The sequence below is a fragment of the Haliotis asinina genome, chromosome 5 (assembly GCF_037392515.1).
Source record: "Haliotis asinina isolate JCU_RB_2024 chromosome 5, JCU_Hal_asi_v2, whole genome shotgun sequence".
Taxonomy (NCBI): Eukaryota; Metazoa; Mollusca; class Gastropoda; order Lepetellida; family Haliotidae; genus Haliotis; species Haliotis asinina.
Window position 1 is genome coordinate 26,796,144 of NC_090284.1, and position 17,463 is coordinate 26,813,606.

At 40.7% G+C, this 17,463-nt stretch overlaps 1 protein-coding gene across 2 annotated transcripts in view; it reads right to left on the minus strand.

Moving 5' to 3' along the window:
• The window catches only part of LOC137283645 (cGMP-dependent protein kinase 1-like), an 84,976-nt gene that overhangs the window by 59,957 nt on the left and 7,556 nt on the right, over nucleotides 1–17,463 (minus strand). For both annotated transcript variants that reach the window (XM_067815251.1, XM_067815250.1), the window contains exon 2: nucleotides 8,283–9,077. In XM_067815251.1, coding sequence (XP_067671352.1) covers nucleotides 8,283–8,917 — 635 coding nt within the window. In that variant the 5' untranslated portion in view covers nucleotides 8,918–9,077. The remainder of the gene's footprint in view (nucleotides 1–8,282; nucleotides 9,078–17,463) is intronic.

The window sequence follows — 17,463 nt, forward strand, 5'->3', positions numbered from 1 at the left end:
ATACATGGCCAGGTCATGTCACAGTTCAGAGCAGGGAAATGTAGGGCATATTTAGAAAATGTTTATCCCCGATCCAGTTGTTATACATAAAGGGCTAAGATACCACCACTCCCCAGGGAGACAGTCTGTTCAGGCGAACATGGAGATTGAATGAACACTGCTGGCTGGGTAATTAGATCAAACTCTTTGTCTTCCACTTAATGACTATCTAACATGATTTGCAGTAGCTATCAGTATTTAGTTTGATTCATGTTAAAACAGTTCTCTTGAGAAAGATACTTCAAGTGAGTATTACAGTATGATGGATCATTAAATTTCCTGTGGTTTCTCTTCCAATATTATCTGAAATACAGCCAATGTGACTTCCAACTTGAACCAATCGTAATAATAAGTCTGTTTATATGGCACTCATATACAGGCACACTGCCTGCTCATTCCCCTACATACATTACTATCCCCAGTCACAGGATATTATCCAAAACTTATTCAACTCCCTGGGGACCTCACAGTCATGCTGCCTGTTAGGCGCCATGAATTAAACACTCACATCGCCAGCACATCCTCACATATACCCATTTTACAGCTGGATCAGCTGAGACAATATATATAAGTATTTTGTCCAAGGATACTGTATGTGTACCTACCTCGCGAACCAAACCTAAGCATTGAACCCCGGCCTTCAGCATGACAGACAGGTGCCTTACTGATGCACTATTGCTCTAACTCACTCACTACTGTTCACATATAGTTGGGATATCAACATCCAACTGTGTAAAGAATAAAAATCAATGCAAACTTGGCCAACTTGTCACATGAGATCCCACATCCAAATCCAAAATAATTGCAGATGACTTTAGCAATTCTTGCATCAATTTTGATGAAGTATTTGTTCCTAGAATGATATATGTTGTATGATCAATATAACATGATCAGACCTATTGAAGGCAGTGTAGAGTTTAGTCATTTCCGAGTTTGATCATGGGATAAAGGAGCACTTTGTTCCTACTAGACAATACATCATTGGAATCACCTATACATGAGCACAATGGACAAACGGGACATTATCTTTAATCTGAATTATGACAATCAATCATCCATATACATTTGACTGAATTTTCTACCACAAGACGGTATCTTGGGTTCCAGTATATCTTAAAAGAGGATCTTGGGTAAATTGGTTTAGTTAGTGCAATTGTTTAAAAGTAAGCATTAAAGCCTCTTCAACCCTCTTTCTTGGAATTGTTATCAGTAAAATAATGGTATCTTCATGAAGCAATAATGTAAGTCACACCTATAAGCAGATAAGCTTGACATTTCTGTAATATTGATAGAGCAGTGCATACTGCCCTGGCTGCTGAGCCTGTCTATCTAAATCCTTGCTGCCAACTTGCTGTCCCAGGGGTGGCACTTTGTTTACTGTTGAGTCAAGGGATCACAAATCACATGCACAAATGTAGCACTAACAAGGAAACTATTCACAATAATTAGTGTGATTGTCAGGCAAGTTGGCCGACTGTTGTCATCCTGCATTAGCCAGACAGCTTCAACACAGTTGCGACATGCATACTGATTATGACGCTGTAGGTCAGTCTAACCTGGGATATGATTAAATATGTATATAATTTGATTAAACTGTTGAGAACAATGAAATACTCAGACAGTTCAACTATCTTATTATGGAAATGAGATACCTAAATCCTGGTATGGGTAAGGGTGGCAACTCCACCAATGTATGACACAGGGGATCATTCAGTTCATATCATTCATCCCATGTTAAGGTGACACACTGTGACATAACAGAACAGTTCAAATCAGTATTAAATACTACTCATTTCATACAAGGTGTCATCAACTAGAGCGACAATATGACTGCTGCCCTCAATCAAGAGCTACTCTCCAATGCTTATCTTCAGCTCTTGTTCATAGTGTGCTCAAATCCACTACATGACTAAACAAGTGTAACTAAATACTCTCCACATTCATCATCTCTGGTCATATGACCCATCCTCATCACTGATTAATCTGAGTATTGAAGACCTTTGCCTGTGCCAAAAGATGACCACGGACTACTTGAGATTGGGTTCATGGCCTTCCAGCCATGAAAGACTATCAGTAATGGAGCCATACTATTCAGATGGCTGCGAGAAGACTTGATACAAGGAACTGCAGCCCCGTCGTTGTAAGTTTAAAAGGAATGAGTAAAGGTATTTCTCATCAAAGTGAACGACATGCATATTGCATCAGCTGTAAGTAGCTGAGTGAGGACCAGCATGAGCACCAGTCCACATGGCATGGTATCCCTTCACCACCTACACTTGAGGGTAGCTTGTCACACCGAAGATCCGGTTTGATTTCCCACATGGGAACAATGAGTGAGGCCCATTTCTGGTGTCCCATGTTGTGATTTTGCTGGAATATTGCCAAAAGTGCCATATACTCACTCACTTTTTACAGATGACACATACTTAAGTCAATGTATGAAATCAAACTCATGTTGTTTGACTGAAATGATGCTGAGTCAATCTTGAAAATGTACTCACTCATTTGACTCTTACAAGAAGCATGAAATATGGAGACCATCTTCTCCCTCAGAATCTAGGCTATCTATGGATATGACAACGCAGGCTTTACTGAATTAAAATATCCTATGCATTTTATACCACACGGCTTAAAGTTCTGTTAGATTTCTAGGTTTTTATTATCTAACTTTCCTTAACTTAAATAGATCTGTAGTTCCTTAAATGTATTCTTCCTTCCCTTCCAACCAAACCTCAAAGCATTGTTCTGTCTGAAACAACAATTACTGAATGATATGTTGGATTGTTGGAACACAACCCCTGGGCACTAAAAGTATTGATCATGTAGAAACTTTGTGATTGCTTTGCTATTAATTTCAATGAAAGAAAATAATATTTTGGTTTTGCATTCACTAAATTGAAAATAAGGGTAAGCCATGGGAAACAGAATTAAACAATGAATATGCAAGCAATGTACCCGTGCTAATGGGAATGCTGGGTTAAACTGTTACATGCAAAGTGGAATGGTGTAGTTAATTTCATTCATATCTGTTACCAATGAACAAAATAACATTGATACAGGGAAGTAATAACATTCCTTCTGAAATTCTAATCAATGCAATGCTAATTCAGACTATAGAAAAGGACAGATGATGATAGCTCAGGCTTCTTGTATGCTGATTTCTTGTGTTTTATATTCTGCCAAGTCATCAGTTTGTTTCACTAATACGACAGGCACACCTAGTCTTTACTGAACTTTGTGAAGAAATTCCCTGCGATAGCTGTGGTTCAAACAGTAGTGCTTCAAAATCCATGAAGCTTTTAGAATTTACATTCCTAAGACTTCTGAAATTTCACTCAGTATCGATCAGTTCTGAGGAGCAATTCATCATCACTGTGTTTGTGTTCTTTGCATCCAGTGTTTGGCTTTATACAATAAAACTGATTTGAAGTAATTGATAGTCCGTCATCAGAACAAGAATCACCATGGCCTTCGGTTTATTTCACATAGCCACACTCAGCTATATTTCAGCAGTATGAAGGCAGCCAGAATAATCAAGTCTGGAACAAAACTGGTCCCTTAACCGGTACAGTGAGTTTAGTTTAATGTCACACTCAGCAATATTCCTGCAATATGGCAGTGGTTTGTAAATCCAGCAATTGGGATATGGTGTCATGTGTTAACCAAGTCAGTTGGTGGGAACCTTTTCTAGTGACTGCATGACCAACAAATGTGGACTATTAATTTAGTGGACAGAGGACTAATATGCAGTGGCACATGGCTTCATGTTGAAGGGAAGTACAAGTCATGCAGACGTGTGCTGTCATGTTACTGCAACAAACACAACGCAGAGATGCTGACCCCAAGTGTTGCAAATAGTAGCCTCAAATATCCAAATATTTTCGATTTCGTGAAGGGGTGTGATCGCAGTACAACCTTTTTATGGGAGCCACTGATTATCCCACGGTTTAACGGAATGTGCAGTATCGCGAAGCGCATTATTGCGAGGGATGACTGTAGTGTGAAAAATTGGCAGTCAATAAATACTTAAAATCAGGATGGATTCTGAGAAAGATAATATGCCACTTATCAACAGTAAAGTTTTAATTTCACAAACCTCTAACAGCAGACTTCCAAATTATCTGGATTACATTACTTCTTGTAATCTCATATTGGCGGAAATGTATCTTAACAATGAAAATATATGATTTTGCCTATATATCCAATTTCTCATGAATTTTCTTCATTTTTCATAGAATTTAAAGTGCAGTTGTAATTGTGTAGTTTGAGTCTAAAGTTCGTAGTGACTATGATAAAATCGTAGATGTTGGCATCTCTGACAACATAGAGCTAACTCACTGTTGCTCAGCCAGGTTTACAATGTTGAATCTGTATCAACTCCGGTTTGATATCAGTTTGACAAATGGACACCTTTCCTCAAGGAAAACTGCCTATAATAGAGATTATCCTTGAACATTTCTTGGCCCACATAATAACACATACAACAATGCCTCAAACAGAACATGCTACAACTCCCTAGGATACCTGTTTGAGACCATCTTGGCTGGCTAGTTTCTGTTAATTTCTTTCCCTGTAAGCTTCTCACAATTGGTACAAGTTGTTGCAAAAGAGGAAAGAACAGTTGGCATATACTGTTACTGAGTCATCACAGAATTGCTAAACTTGAAAGTACAGTACAGTTAATGATTCCTTAATGACAAGCTCATTTAGAACTGTCGATATACTTGACACTGAATTGTTCTGCAATGACTCTGGCAAACCTTTTCATCCATCATCTCAACGCACAAGCACTTACATTTCTCTCACTCAAAATGTAGCCCACCTGTAATTTCAGACACACATCACCTAAAATATTCTCATAGAAACCTTCGACCAACAACACTATCTTCCAGTATTCAGCCTAGTGGAAAATTCTCAGGATAATTCTGATATCTCCAATGCACGAACCCAGACAGTCCCAGTGCCAAGCAGCCTATTTCACATGTTTAATGTAGTCAGTTTCAACACAGTTTTCAACTGTTTACAAATGAAGAATCACTTTGATCCCCTGGAAATGTCAAAGAAACACTTGAGATCAATGTCGGCCTTGGTCTCACCCTTGAAACATTTCTGGTTGTGTAGACGGCATCCACTCATAATCAATAAGAACCTGAGAATCCATTGTAGACAATTCCCAATTATGCCATTAAACCCATAAATGGCCAGTATTGGTGATCTACAGATATAAAACCCATAATTTACTCGTGCTTTTGATCCTCCGGAAAAATTATACCTATCCAATGAGGGCCAAACACCACTGACGTGTGAGGGTCATGATTAGACATATTACACAAACACCACTGATGAGTAAGGGCCACTATCCGACATGTTACCGAAACATCACTGATCAGCAAGGGCCATGATTCAACATGTTACCCAAACATCAGAAATCAGCGAGGACCATGATTCGACATGTTACCCAAATATCACTGATCAGTGAGGGCCAATGATCCGCCGTGATAAGTGACATCATCAGACATTTTCAGACACAGACATCATCAGACACAGACATCATCAGACACAGACATTATCAGACAAGCCATCATCATATACATGTATATACATCACTGGAGACCAGATATCATCAGACAAAGTCATCAACACAGACACCAGACATCAGACAAAGTCATAATGTCAGACACAGACATCATCTGATCCCAGCAGGTTAATGTCTAAGTCTAAGACTGACATGCAGTAGTTGAAACTAATGAAAGTTGTGTGGGATGTGTGAGCAGCATTATCCATCTCTATGACAACCAGCCTCCATGCTCGGCCAGTGGTCTTTTCACGTAGCGTCACAATGCTCACCCCACGCCACAAACGCTCAGATGATGGGGCCAAAATAGGAATGGGGAAAGAAGACATACTATTGCCTCTGCAGACAATTCAACAACTAGGAATTACGCAATACTCAGTAAACACAAGCACACACCTGTTACTAATCTACAGCTGCCCCACTAACTCCCCCTGGTCTCTCAGTTTCTATCCTTCAAGGGCTCTTTTCACGAATCAACCTTTATTAAGGCCAACCGTGACTCCCAGTCCTTAACATTGCACTAAGGTTAATTTAGTGAAAGTAACCTTAGTACAATGCTACAGAATGAGAGTAAGGGTTAACCTCACAAAAGTTTGCTTCATGAAAGGAGCCCCATTACTACAAGGCACCCAATGTGTGTTCTGGGACATTGAAAATATGTAACAAGTCCAACTACATTATTCTTGTCCCCATATGTTCACATTCAAATCTGATGTTGTGAAGATGTAAATGCATGAACAACCATACAGTGCAGATGTCATCATCAGTTTTCAGATGTCAACATGGCTTTCAAAAACAGCATGGCACAACATTCATCAGCAGCTCATACAAACAGCCTTTATAACTGTCCATTCTAGAATCTCTGCTTACATTAGCTTCACACATACAGGGCCAGACAGTTCAACCGTTAGTACATATTTGAGAACCAAACCTAGCTCCATGATGTTGTGAAAGTTTGCAGTAGAACTTCCCAATGGAGAATTTATCATATCTTGACGAAGAGAAGTCAAAACATTTGATTAATAATGACATTGAATTATGTCCTGTGTGTACTGATTGATACCCAGTGTCGACAGTTTGCATAAAATATTTCCATAAAATTTCAAGTGGTATAAACTGGGTGAAAGACAAAGGTTTCAATTAATTTCCATATACAAAGGGTAAAATATTCCTGAAAACAATTTGCATCTGTGAATGATAGCTAAATTTTTATTTATGAATTGTAAAGTTTTCAATCAAGTGTGTGTGTGTACTTTTGGTTAACACTTTCTTGCCAGGAGCAAAATCAACCACCTTGATAGAGTCTTCCCCTATGGCTTGGTTGTCAAAAGTAATTCTCACTCAGTGTCCTCAGAATCTGTTATAATGATATTGATGTCCCTGGAATCCATAATCTCAGATTACCATGACCTTTTGGGAATACCCTACACAATCATCCAATCTGTGAAACATCTGAAGATGATTTTGAAAACACCCATGAGTGCTATCTCAATTTGAATAGAAATGAAACAATACAGTGGATATGTGGTCTTATACAGGTAGATGACTAAATAACTGTCTAAGTGTTAAAAGGTAACTTCTGATTTCCATCCTGAACCACCTGGCTTCAGACACATTAATTGATGGTTACTTTTGGACGAAAGAATAATTCAGACTTTTTCCAAAAAATTGCCTACATCACTTAATGATTGTCTAATAAACTTCTAGAACAGTGAAAGAGGAGGGATCTACTGTCAGATAAGTATTCATTCCAAATAGTCTTCAAAGGGAAATATCCCTTTGGAGTCTTCTCTCTAAATAAGACTGACTTAGACAATTTTCTTATTATCTTGATTACACAGCGTTGTCTTAGCTTTCTCCCTGTTCTTCACACATGATACTGGATATTAATAGACCTGTTCCATTTCATATACACAGAGGACCATCACAAACATTTCACGTTGTAACAGGGGTTCAAAATTCCCATTGCCTGATGCCCGGGACAAGTCAGTTTTCATTTTGGGCAATAAAATAATGGTATCTTACTTGTCCCTGGACTACTAGATAATTTCCACACTTATAATGACGCTATTGAATTTAACAATCATAAAAAAGTAGAGCTAGAAGAGAGTGAAATTATCACTCTTCGATAAATAGCCAATAATCATTAGCATCAAGCATGGTGTCATAAAATCAGGGTAAGTTGAAAATCAGTCAGGACAAGTTGCTTTCTTGAAGTCACTTGCCCAGTGGCAAGTGGCTTTTCAACATATTTTTGAACCCCTGTGTAAGGAAGTCAACATTTCAAAATATTTATGAACTTGTATGTCATATCAATATCTGCATGTGTACTGTCATGGTACATACTTAATTTTCGTAAAAAAATATTCTAACTGAGTGAAAACCAATGGTACCTTAAACGTTGAATGAGATCAATATACATACACTTTTAATCAAAACTTTTTTAAAAATTCAACAACATTTTTCTTAATTTCTTAAATAAATGGACTTAGGGTGTCCTGACTTGTAATGTTTAGTGATACTGTATGCTTGACTGCAGAACCTACTCATACCTTTGTAGGGCATCAATGGCCTAACATGCAACTGGCTGTTAACTGACAGTGTAAAAGCTTATAAAGTGCATATAAAGTGATGCACAGACAAAAAGTAACAAATAACCAAAACTCACCTAAAGTCTTTCTCGAAGTGCTTCAGTTCAATTATTCCCTGAGATGACATAGGGCTCTCCCCTGACACGCCTTGTTTTTTGGACCTGGTCTCTGATACCGCGGGTCCCTCCTGAATCGTGGCCAATATATCCGGCCGTCCATCTTCATTGACCACCTTCAGCTGTAACACTGATTTCAGTTTGTGAACTTCTTCTTTTAATTTCTGAATCTCAGAATTCTTCTCCTTTATCACCCTGTTCTTCTCCTTAATTTCCTTCTCATATACAGCCAGTTTCACATCCTTGTCTTTGAGATCAGATCTCATGGACGGGATGAGCAACTTGATTTTGACCAAGTCCAGGGTTTCCCCATCGATGACCACCTGTGTGACGCTAGCACCGTTCCCCATATTTTTGACTGGAATTTTGGGGGAGGGGCCGCCGCCGCCGGTAGTGGCACTTACTCGCACCCCCGTGGGCCGGCTCCCACTTCCTTTCAGGCTTGAAGAGTTCAGCGTTTTAGAGGCGGTATTTCCCCCCGCGTGAGTTGTACGGTCCGACTGTACGCCGGTGTTTCCGCGGCCTGACGATGTCGTGCCTTTGCCAGCATTCGCTGTAGCAGTCGTGGCCACGGACGCTTTGAGCGGTGGTGGCATTGTACACACAAGTCGGTGACGTCACACTCAATCCTCACCCGATTGGCGCAAATACGGTCTATTCTTAGAGAGCCACGGTGCTGATGAGCAGTTGCATAGCAACGTTTCTTTAGCGTTAACTGCGAGTAAAACCGTTAGTACTCCATACTGGGCGATGTCCCTGCAAAAAGAGGAAAAAACAGGATGTATGAAAACTGTCATGGCAGCAGCGTCGATTCTACTAACACTTTGCTACAGACCGGTGTTCCAACCACTTCATATTTCGAGATATATTGTGCTGATCTTAGTATGGTGTTGCAGATGAGATAATGCTTATCGATTATTGTTAATTCGTCACTGACACACGAACTCATTATATACACACTGCCAGTCATGCGATGACGCGCACGTTCAATGATTTATCTCTGCAGATCATACTAAGTATCAAAATTTTAAAGCTTGGGGGATAAATCAACCGAGTTTTCAAATACAGAAAACTAGGCTTAAAACGAATATACTCTTAACTGACAGATATACTGAAATGGAGTTTTATGTTCAGGCCACCTGCGGTATAATTTTGTCCAACTGCAACTACTTATCCAACTACGGTCAAATCGACATTGACCTGGTGGTCCCTTTGAGTTCGTTATAAGCGTAGCATAAGCCTACTGTGCCGTGTTTTAGAATGACAAAACTAAGTTTGGTCTTACGACAGATATAATTTTTTTAAAATGATTGTAAAATATGATCATTAGTTTTAATTGACGTTTAATACAGGTTTGCGGCAGTCGTATGACTCGAAGAGTTTCGACTCCCTGATTTATTGTAAATTTCTTTCTTGGTTTATAATGTGTAGACATTCCTGCATGTTGTTATTGAATGTAACATAATAAACATGTGGAAGAACACTCGCCACAACAGTCCATAAAGCTGTCCGTATTTCTTCTGTTTCCCGTCTTGAACTTTCATTCCGACTATGAATAATAAAACATTTTCTTATCTTATTTTCCCCGCTGGATAAAGTGGGGGAATAAACAGAATTACTCATGACCTTAAACACTCATAAAAAAACATTCCATCGTGACCTTTTTTCATCTACATTTATCAGAAACTGTTACAGAAGCAAAGCGATTGATTTACATCATAAATTAGTTAAAAGAATGTTGATTTATAGCGAACCAACTTCTGCAATCCTTCTGACACTGCTGCACAACGTCATTGTGCAGAGCGTAGACCAATACAGCTAACCAACCAATGCTGTCCTTCAGACAACGCCACACTAACCAACCAATGCTGTCCTTCAGACAACGCCACACTAACCAACCAATGCTGTCCTTCAGACAACGCCACACTAACCAACCAATGCTGCTCTTCCGAAACCGCTACAATAACCAACGCACGCTTCCCTTCAGACACCACGGCACTGGGCAATCCAAGCTACCCTTCAGACATCGCCACATTAACCAACCAACACTACCTGTTAGACACCACCGCACTAACCAACCAACGCTCTCTTTCAGAGACCGCCACACTAACCGACCAAAGTTGTCGACACTGCCACTCAAACCAAACAATCGTGTCCTTCAGACACAGCCACTCTAACCAATCCATGCTGTCCTTCAGACACCGCCACACTAACCAACCCATGCTGTTATTCAGACCCCGAGACACTAACTAACCCATGCAGTCCTTCAGAAACCGTCACACTAACCAACTCTTGCTGTCCTTCAGACACCGCCACACTAACCAACCCATGCTGTCCTTCAAACATCGCAACACAAACCAACCCTTGCTACCCTTCAGACATCCACTGAGCTTGAGTCTTGGTACATCTAGACCATTTACGGCTACAGACAGCAAGCACTGGGCGCAAGACTTGGGCTTGCGTGACAGATCACCGTCCTACCCAACTGACGTCACTGTGTAAGGTGCTAACTATGTTGATCTCGAACCTTCCACTATGACAATGGATGGGCGTTACAAACAAAGTTCCTCGCACGTGATTGTGACGCCACGACCAAGTGAATTACAAGCGTTTGATGCATTAAGTCATCTCACTGATGAAATAATATTTGTTTGATTTTAGGTGTTATACCGTGCATGTCAACATTAACATTAGAAATTTATGTGTTTACGGGCATAGATGGGGCTTAATAGTTTTGACAAGATTAGAAACACACGAATTGCTGGACTCATCCTTGATTTTTCAGATGGACTTCATACAGCCCTTTTCCCACAACCCCCACTTTACCATTTACCTTTGACTTTTTCCAGACTAAAGTAGGCCAGCAATACAGTTATGTTGATAAAAAGTATATGTTTACAAAACTGCGTAAATAATGAAATAAGATATAATCGAAAAGGGCCCAGACTTCAGAAAAGGCAATCTACACTTGTCCAATCATTCAAGACTTGATTTGGTGTCCGTTGTAAATACATTCTCTGGGATCTGGTTGGCAGACTTGCGACTTTCCTCCGTTGGGAACCATTACGGACGTCCTGTGCAGGAACCTGCGTCTGACTCCCTACGATTGTCACATGGAAAGAGTGCCTCATGTACATGAACCAGTATCAGACGTCCCGCGACTGTCACTGGAAAGAGTCCTCACTATGCATAAACAAATATCAGACGCCCTACGACTGTCACTGGAGAGAGCCCCTCCTCTACAGGAACCAATATCAGACACGACGACTGTCATTGGGGAAAGTCCCTCATGTACAGGAACCAGTATCAGACGTCTTTCGACTGTCACTGGAGAGAGTCCCTCATGTACATGAACCAGTATCAGACGTCCTTCGACTGTCACTGGAAAGAGTCCTCCCTACACACAAACCAATATCAGGCGCCCTACGACTGTCACTGGAGACAGTCCCTCATGTACAGGAACTAATATCAGACACCCTTCGATTGTCACTGGAGAGAGTCCTCCCTGTACAGGAACCAGCGCCAGAAGCCCTATGAATCTGACTTGAGTACACCAGGAAGTCAGGGCTCCCTAAAAGCCATATATATGTCTGGCACGATCCCGATCTCGAGCTTATCACGGGTATAAATCATTATTAAGTTCGGCAGACACAGGGTGAGATAGAAAAGCGTCACATATTCACGTAACATTTCTTCATTGCCGAATAATTGGAATGCCACGATCGACCAGGAAACCTTTGGTACACAAATGATGACCTCTCCGTATGCCCTACTCATTCACCCAGACAACCGGCATTGGCAATGTTACAGGCATGAAAGGAAGTATTTTTAGACACAAGAGAACAGACACAAACGGCACGCTAGTTCGATAAATAAACGTTGCTGTGCTTATGTCGATGTTTTGATATACATGAGCATAGCTGTAATCGAAGTTAAGTGTAGTTTTAGTTTCTGTTACCTTCATCTCTACAATGATACTTTAGTGATGATACTATAGCAGTCCATTAAAACACACCCAGTTCTTCTCCACCCTCTCCATTACTAAAGTAAAACCTGTTCAGTCAACAAAGCCTTCACTACCATGCTATTGCCTTGATCACCACAACAATACCTTCATCACTACATCAATGCCTTCATCACTCAACAATACATTCACCATTACATCAATACACTAATCACTACATTCATTACTACATCAATACAGTCATCGCTACATAACATTGATCACTATATCAATGCCTTCGTCAATACAATAACTTCGTCACTACGACTATACCTTCATCACTACAATAACACCTTCGTCACTACATCAATACCTTCGTCACCACAGCAATGCCTTTATCACTACATCAATACCTTCACCGCTACATCAATTCCTTCAACACTACTACAATATCTTCGTCACTACTACAATATCTTCGTCCCTACAGCAATACCTTGGTCAATACATCAATACCTTCATCACTACAACAATGCATTCACCACAACAATATCATCTTCACTACACCAGTGACTTAATCACTACAACAATACCATCATCACTACAACAATACCTTGGTCAATGCATCAACACGTACATCACTACAACAGTAACTTCATCACTACCACAAATTCCTCATCATTACAACAACATTTCATAATACACAAATGCCTTCATCATGATAACGATGCCCTGCTCAGCATTCCAATACCTCCATCACTACAATCATGTCTTCATCACTACAGTACCTTCTTTGCCACTGAATCGATAGCTTCATCTTTAGAAAGAAAGGCTTCATAAAACAACCATGCCTTCATCGCTACAATATCCTCATCAGTACGACAATGCTTTCATGACTACAACACAGACTTCATCACTACAAAACTGCTCATTCCCACAACACTTTATGACATCCACGAGATCTAAAACTACAGTGGATGCTGTCCAAACCGACATCTGTCCTATCCGGCAAGGTGTCAACATCAGCCTAAAATCTCAGTCCCGTCTGTGGCTTGAACATTTAATCAGATGTACAGTCCAGCACGTTGCCTAAACTGGACTATTTCCTCAGTCCCGACGAGTGCCGGTTTAGACAGCTTCCACTGTATAGACTATAATGACTATAATGTTATATCTAAAAAGTGCCAACCCCAGTCCATACACCGCTGAACATGTGCATCAATGCTAGACTCCCAACCTTAATTTCACGGGTATTCTTTGCAACCACCCGCAATCCCACGTGGTTAGAAGCTGCATGTCCCGCCGTGGCAAGTGCACCCACAGCCCCTGTAACAACTGAATTCCATATCCATATGCTAAGATTGGCTTATCCAATTCAGGTTGCCAATGCATCATTGTGGTCAGTCGATACCGCATGAACGTTGTCTCGCTGACTGAGAGAGGGATGGGGGAACAGGGATTTTGGAAGGCTGTTGTGGTCAGAACTACGAGAAGAATATGGGGTAGCAGATAACAGGGGACACGGCATGTTATTAAACACAACTGACCACATTACAGAATCAGCATAGGCGAATCCAGAGGGGGATACAGTGGTGTGCATCCCCTAATTTGCCCTGAAATGAAACTCTCGTGAAACGGGTGAAAATTTACCTCGAACCACCCCTTTCTCAGAAACCTGTATCAGCCCCTGACCAGCTGATGCAGTACGTTTCATACAGTTTATGGTTAACTTCAACAGATAGGTCTTCTTCTATGCTCTCCTATATGAGGGGCTTTCTTAACATTTCCATTTCCCACTTTCAAGAAGTAGGCGGTCAATAGATTTTTGGAGCATTCGAGAAAATGCCGTTTAAAAAGTATTTCAGTTGTGTTAATGTTCAGAAGTTCTAAAACGTTTAAGTTTTATTTCATGAACAAATGCCAGTTCTTTTAAGATCCTACATCAACATGCAGTTCCTGGGACTTGGATTTCTGTGGTAGAGATATTTCGGAATAAAAATTTTCATCAGAGGTTCAGCCGCAGTAGGACACGAATATGCCAAGGAGACATTGTCGTCTGACACGAAGTCTGCCACTTTACCTCGGATGTATTTTTAATCGTGTTAAATAGCCTAACTGTGAAACTCGCAATGTCTGTAACGACACCAGGAGCGTAACCATGGCGATGTTAATAATTTTCTCACGTGTCTGTTGTTATAGTTCAGCCGATAATTGATGGTGACGTGATGGCCGTAGAATGACGGCAAAGGTGAGCCAATATGTACCTTCATAAATAACCGTTGCCAATAAAACGGAAAAATACCGTTTCAATATCAGTGCGACCAACAATCCACATGTTTTCGGACTAACACACCAAGGTCGGGGCCGCATTTCTGAGAGCCTTCTTCTCGACCAAGCGACACCGGTGGATCGCCTCTGACGATATGGGCCTCGCCATAAGCGAAGTCATTAGTTTACAGGGCAATCGCAGACGTTGCTTGTAGCTGTATGTGGGACAATCTTACATATTGCCCAGAGAGCATTTAGATGGCGGTGGCCCCGCAGTACGTGATTCTTGATACCTATCTCGCAGATACTGGCTCAAAAATGTAACTGTATATTTTGTAAAGTAGTTCTCACTGTGATGATGATTGGCTTTGAGAAGCAGAGAAATATAACGAGAATGACATCAACTCTCCTTAAAATATGTGTGTACATAAATCAATGACGACCCACTAGTGCAAGTTTACAACATGCCCCCCCACCCCACCCCCTCTCCCTCTCCACACACGCACGCACGCACGCAAACACACATACACACATACATGCACACCCCACCTTATCATCATCGTTCTTGCAGACTGTACATAACTGGATTTTTAAGTAGGGAGAAATATAGTACTTAGCATTACAAAGTATTAAAAGTATGGGGAAAGAAGTCTACACCCACCGTCCGGCTAAAACGAAGTCAATATGTAAGGAACTCATTCAGATGGCTCATTGGAATAACTGGTTCAGCATCACTGGATGCTCAGCATCCTCGACGGCACATTATTTTAGATAACTACCATGGGCTGCGTTGGAATTGTTGGCAATATGGAGTGACGTCACGCGTAGTTGCATAATGCACGCAAGATAGCTGTCTTCAAGTGTCGGGCGAGGTGAACATGAGTGAATTTCTTGAGTTTCTCAAGGTGATTAGCTTTATGTTGATCATGACAGGTCTCCACCACTTGGCTGTCTGATTGAACAGATTTTGGTTCCATGAGAGGTGACACTAATTTTCTTCCGCTGCTTTGACTGTCGTTTAGTCTTTCACAAATCACAGAGCAAAAAGAAGTTCGGAACATTTCAACCACTCCCCCGTACCAATGTGGGTTTGTTTATTATTTAACGAGTCATTGTATCCCATCCATATAACTGCGAGCTGTAAAGAACCGAGTCAAAGGTACTGACTTGAAGCTGTCACTTAGGCTCATCCGTACAACTATGAATCGACATGGGCAGTGTCTAAGCCCATCTCTGTTAGAAGCCATAGTTCTCTGTTGCCGTATCAGGTCAGCTCTACACAGAACCTACCTGACGCCCTACGTGAAGCCCCAGTGAACAAATGGCCGGCAGTGGTATGATAAAGCATTGGATGTAATTCAAACAGTACACAACACGGCACATACATAGATGTGTCTGGAAAGTCGACCATAAGAAGCCTGTGACTTACCAGTGTATACTGGCGACACCGGCCGCAGAGCACGGAGTAATCTAATATTCAGTCGAGTGGCTTATGTTATCGTGCACATGAATTCGTATAACGCTCATTACGTGTAACAACAACCTCGATAAACTCTCCGGAACTTCAAATGACACCATCTCCTTTCAATTTCTTAGCTTGCCTTAAGAGGCGACTAAAGGGATTGGGAGGTAAGGCTCGCTGACTTGCTTAATGTACGTCATCGTGTCACATACGTACAACGATTCTCATGATGTTGGTCTCTGGTCTGGTCCAGACTCGATTGTTTACAGACCGTCGTCATAATGCTGAGTGCGGCATAAAATCATGCTCACTCGATCTGCTTGTTAGCATCGAGCTGTTGATGCCATAATTACAACCACATTATCTACAGCAAGTTGGGTCAGCGTTGGAATTCTGCTTCATTAAAGAATACTAGAGGTGTGTCACCCCGTAGAACTTAGAATGCTGCACCATGTGTCTTGTCATAAAGATCCTTAATAGTAATGAAGATTGCATAACTGCAAAAACGTCTTGTGCCCGTCTACTTCGTTGTTGCACCTATGACGCATGCTTGTGCAGTGATTCTTATGTTCCAGTAATAAAGTTTGTTATTACTTACTTACTACTACTACATTTGATGGGAAAAGTGAAACGGTTCAGTCGCTGAACACATAATGGAACCCGTTCATTGTAACCTGTTAAACAGTGGTGCTACTTTATCGGAACTAGTTAAACAGTGGCGCTACTTTATCGGAACTGGTCAGCAGTGGTGCTCCTTTATCGGAACTAGTTAAACAGCGGAGCTACTTTATCGGAACTAGTTAAACAGTGGCGCTACTTTATCAGAACTGGTCAACAGTGGTGCTCCTTTATCGGAACTAGTTAAACAGTGGTGCTACTTTATCGGAACTAGTCAACAGTGGTGCTCCTTTATCGGAACTAGTCAACAGTGGTGCTCCTTTATCGGTATCAGCCAGCAAATGCTAAAACCAAAAACACTGTCTTTGAGAAATGCATGTGTTGGTTATTGGAGAGGCAAGACAAACCAGGATGATTACAGCATCTTGACAGAGATGGGGAAGTAGTTGATGAAATATCTTACAGTCAAATCTCATAATACCCTAGATAAAACAGTCACCATTAGTGGGCCTCTCAACGCTTTAGTTTAGAAAGTTTTTACTCGGATTTGATACTTACTATGGATTTGTGTGAAATATGTGCAGAGCACAGTATATATGTATATAATGTTTGCTACAGTTTGCAAACTGCTTATGAGCAAATGACCACACACATATATATATATATATATATATATATATATATATATATATATATATATATATATATATATATATATATATATATATATATATATTAAATCCAAAACATTCTGAACTAACAGCTCTATTCGTTCAAGTTTTCAAGTCGCCCTTGACGGATGGTGTTGGTGTCTTGCGAGTTTGGCTGATCCCCTGACTTCAAACCATACCTTG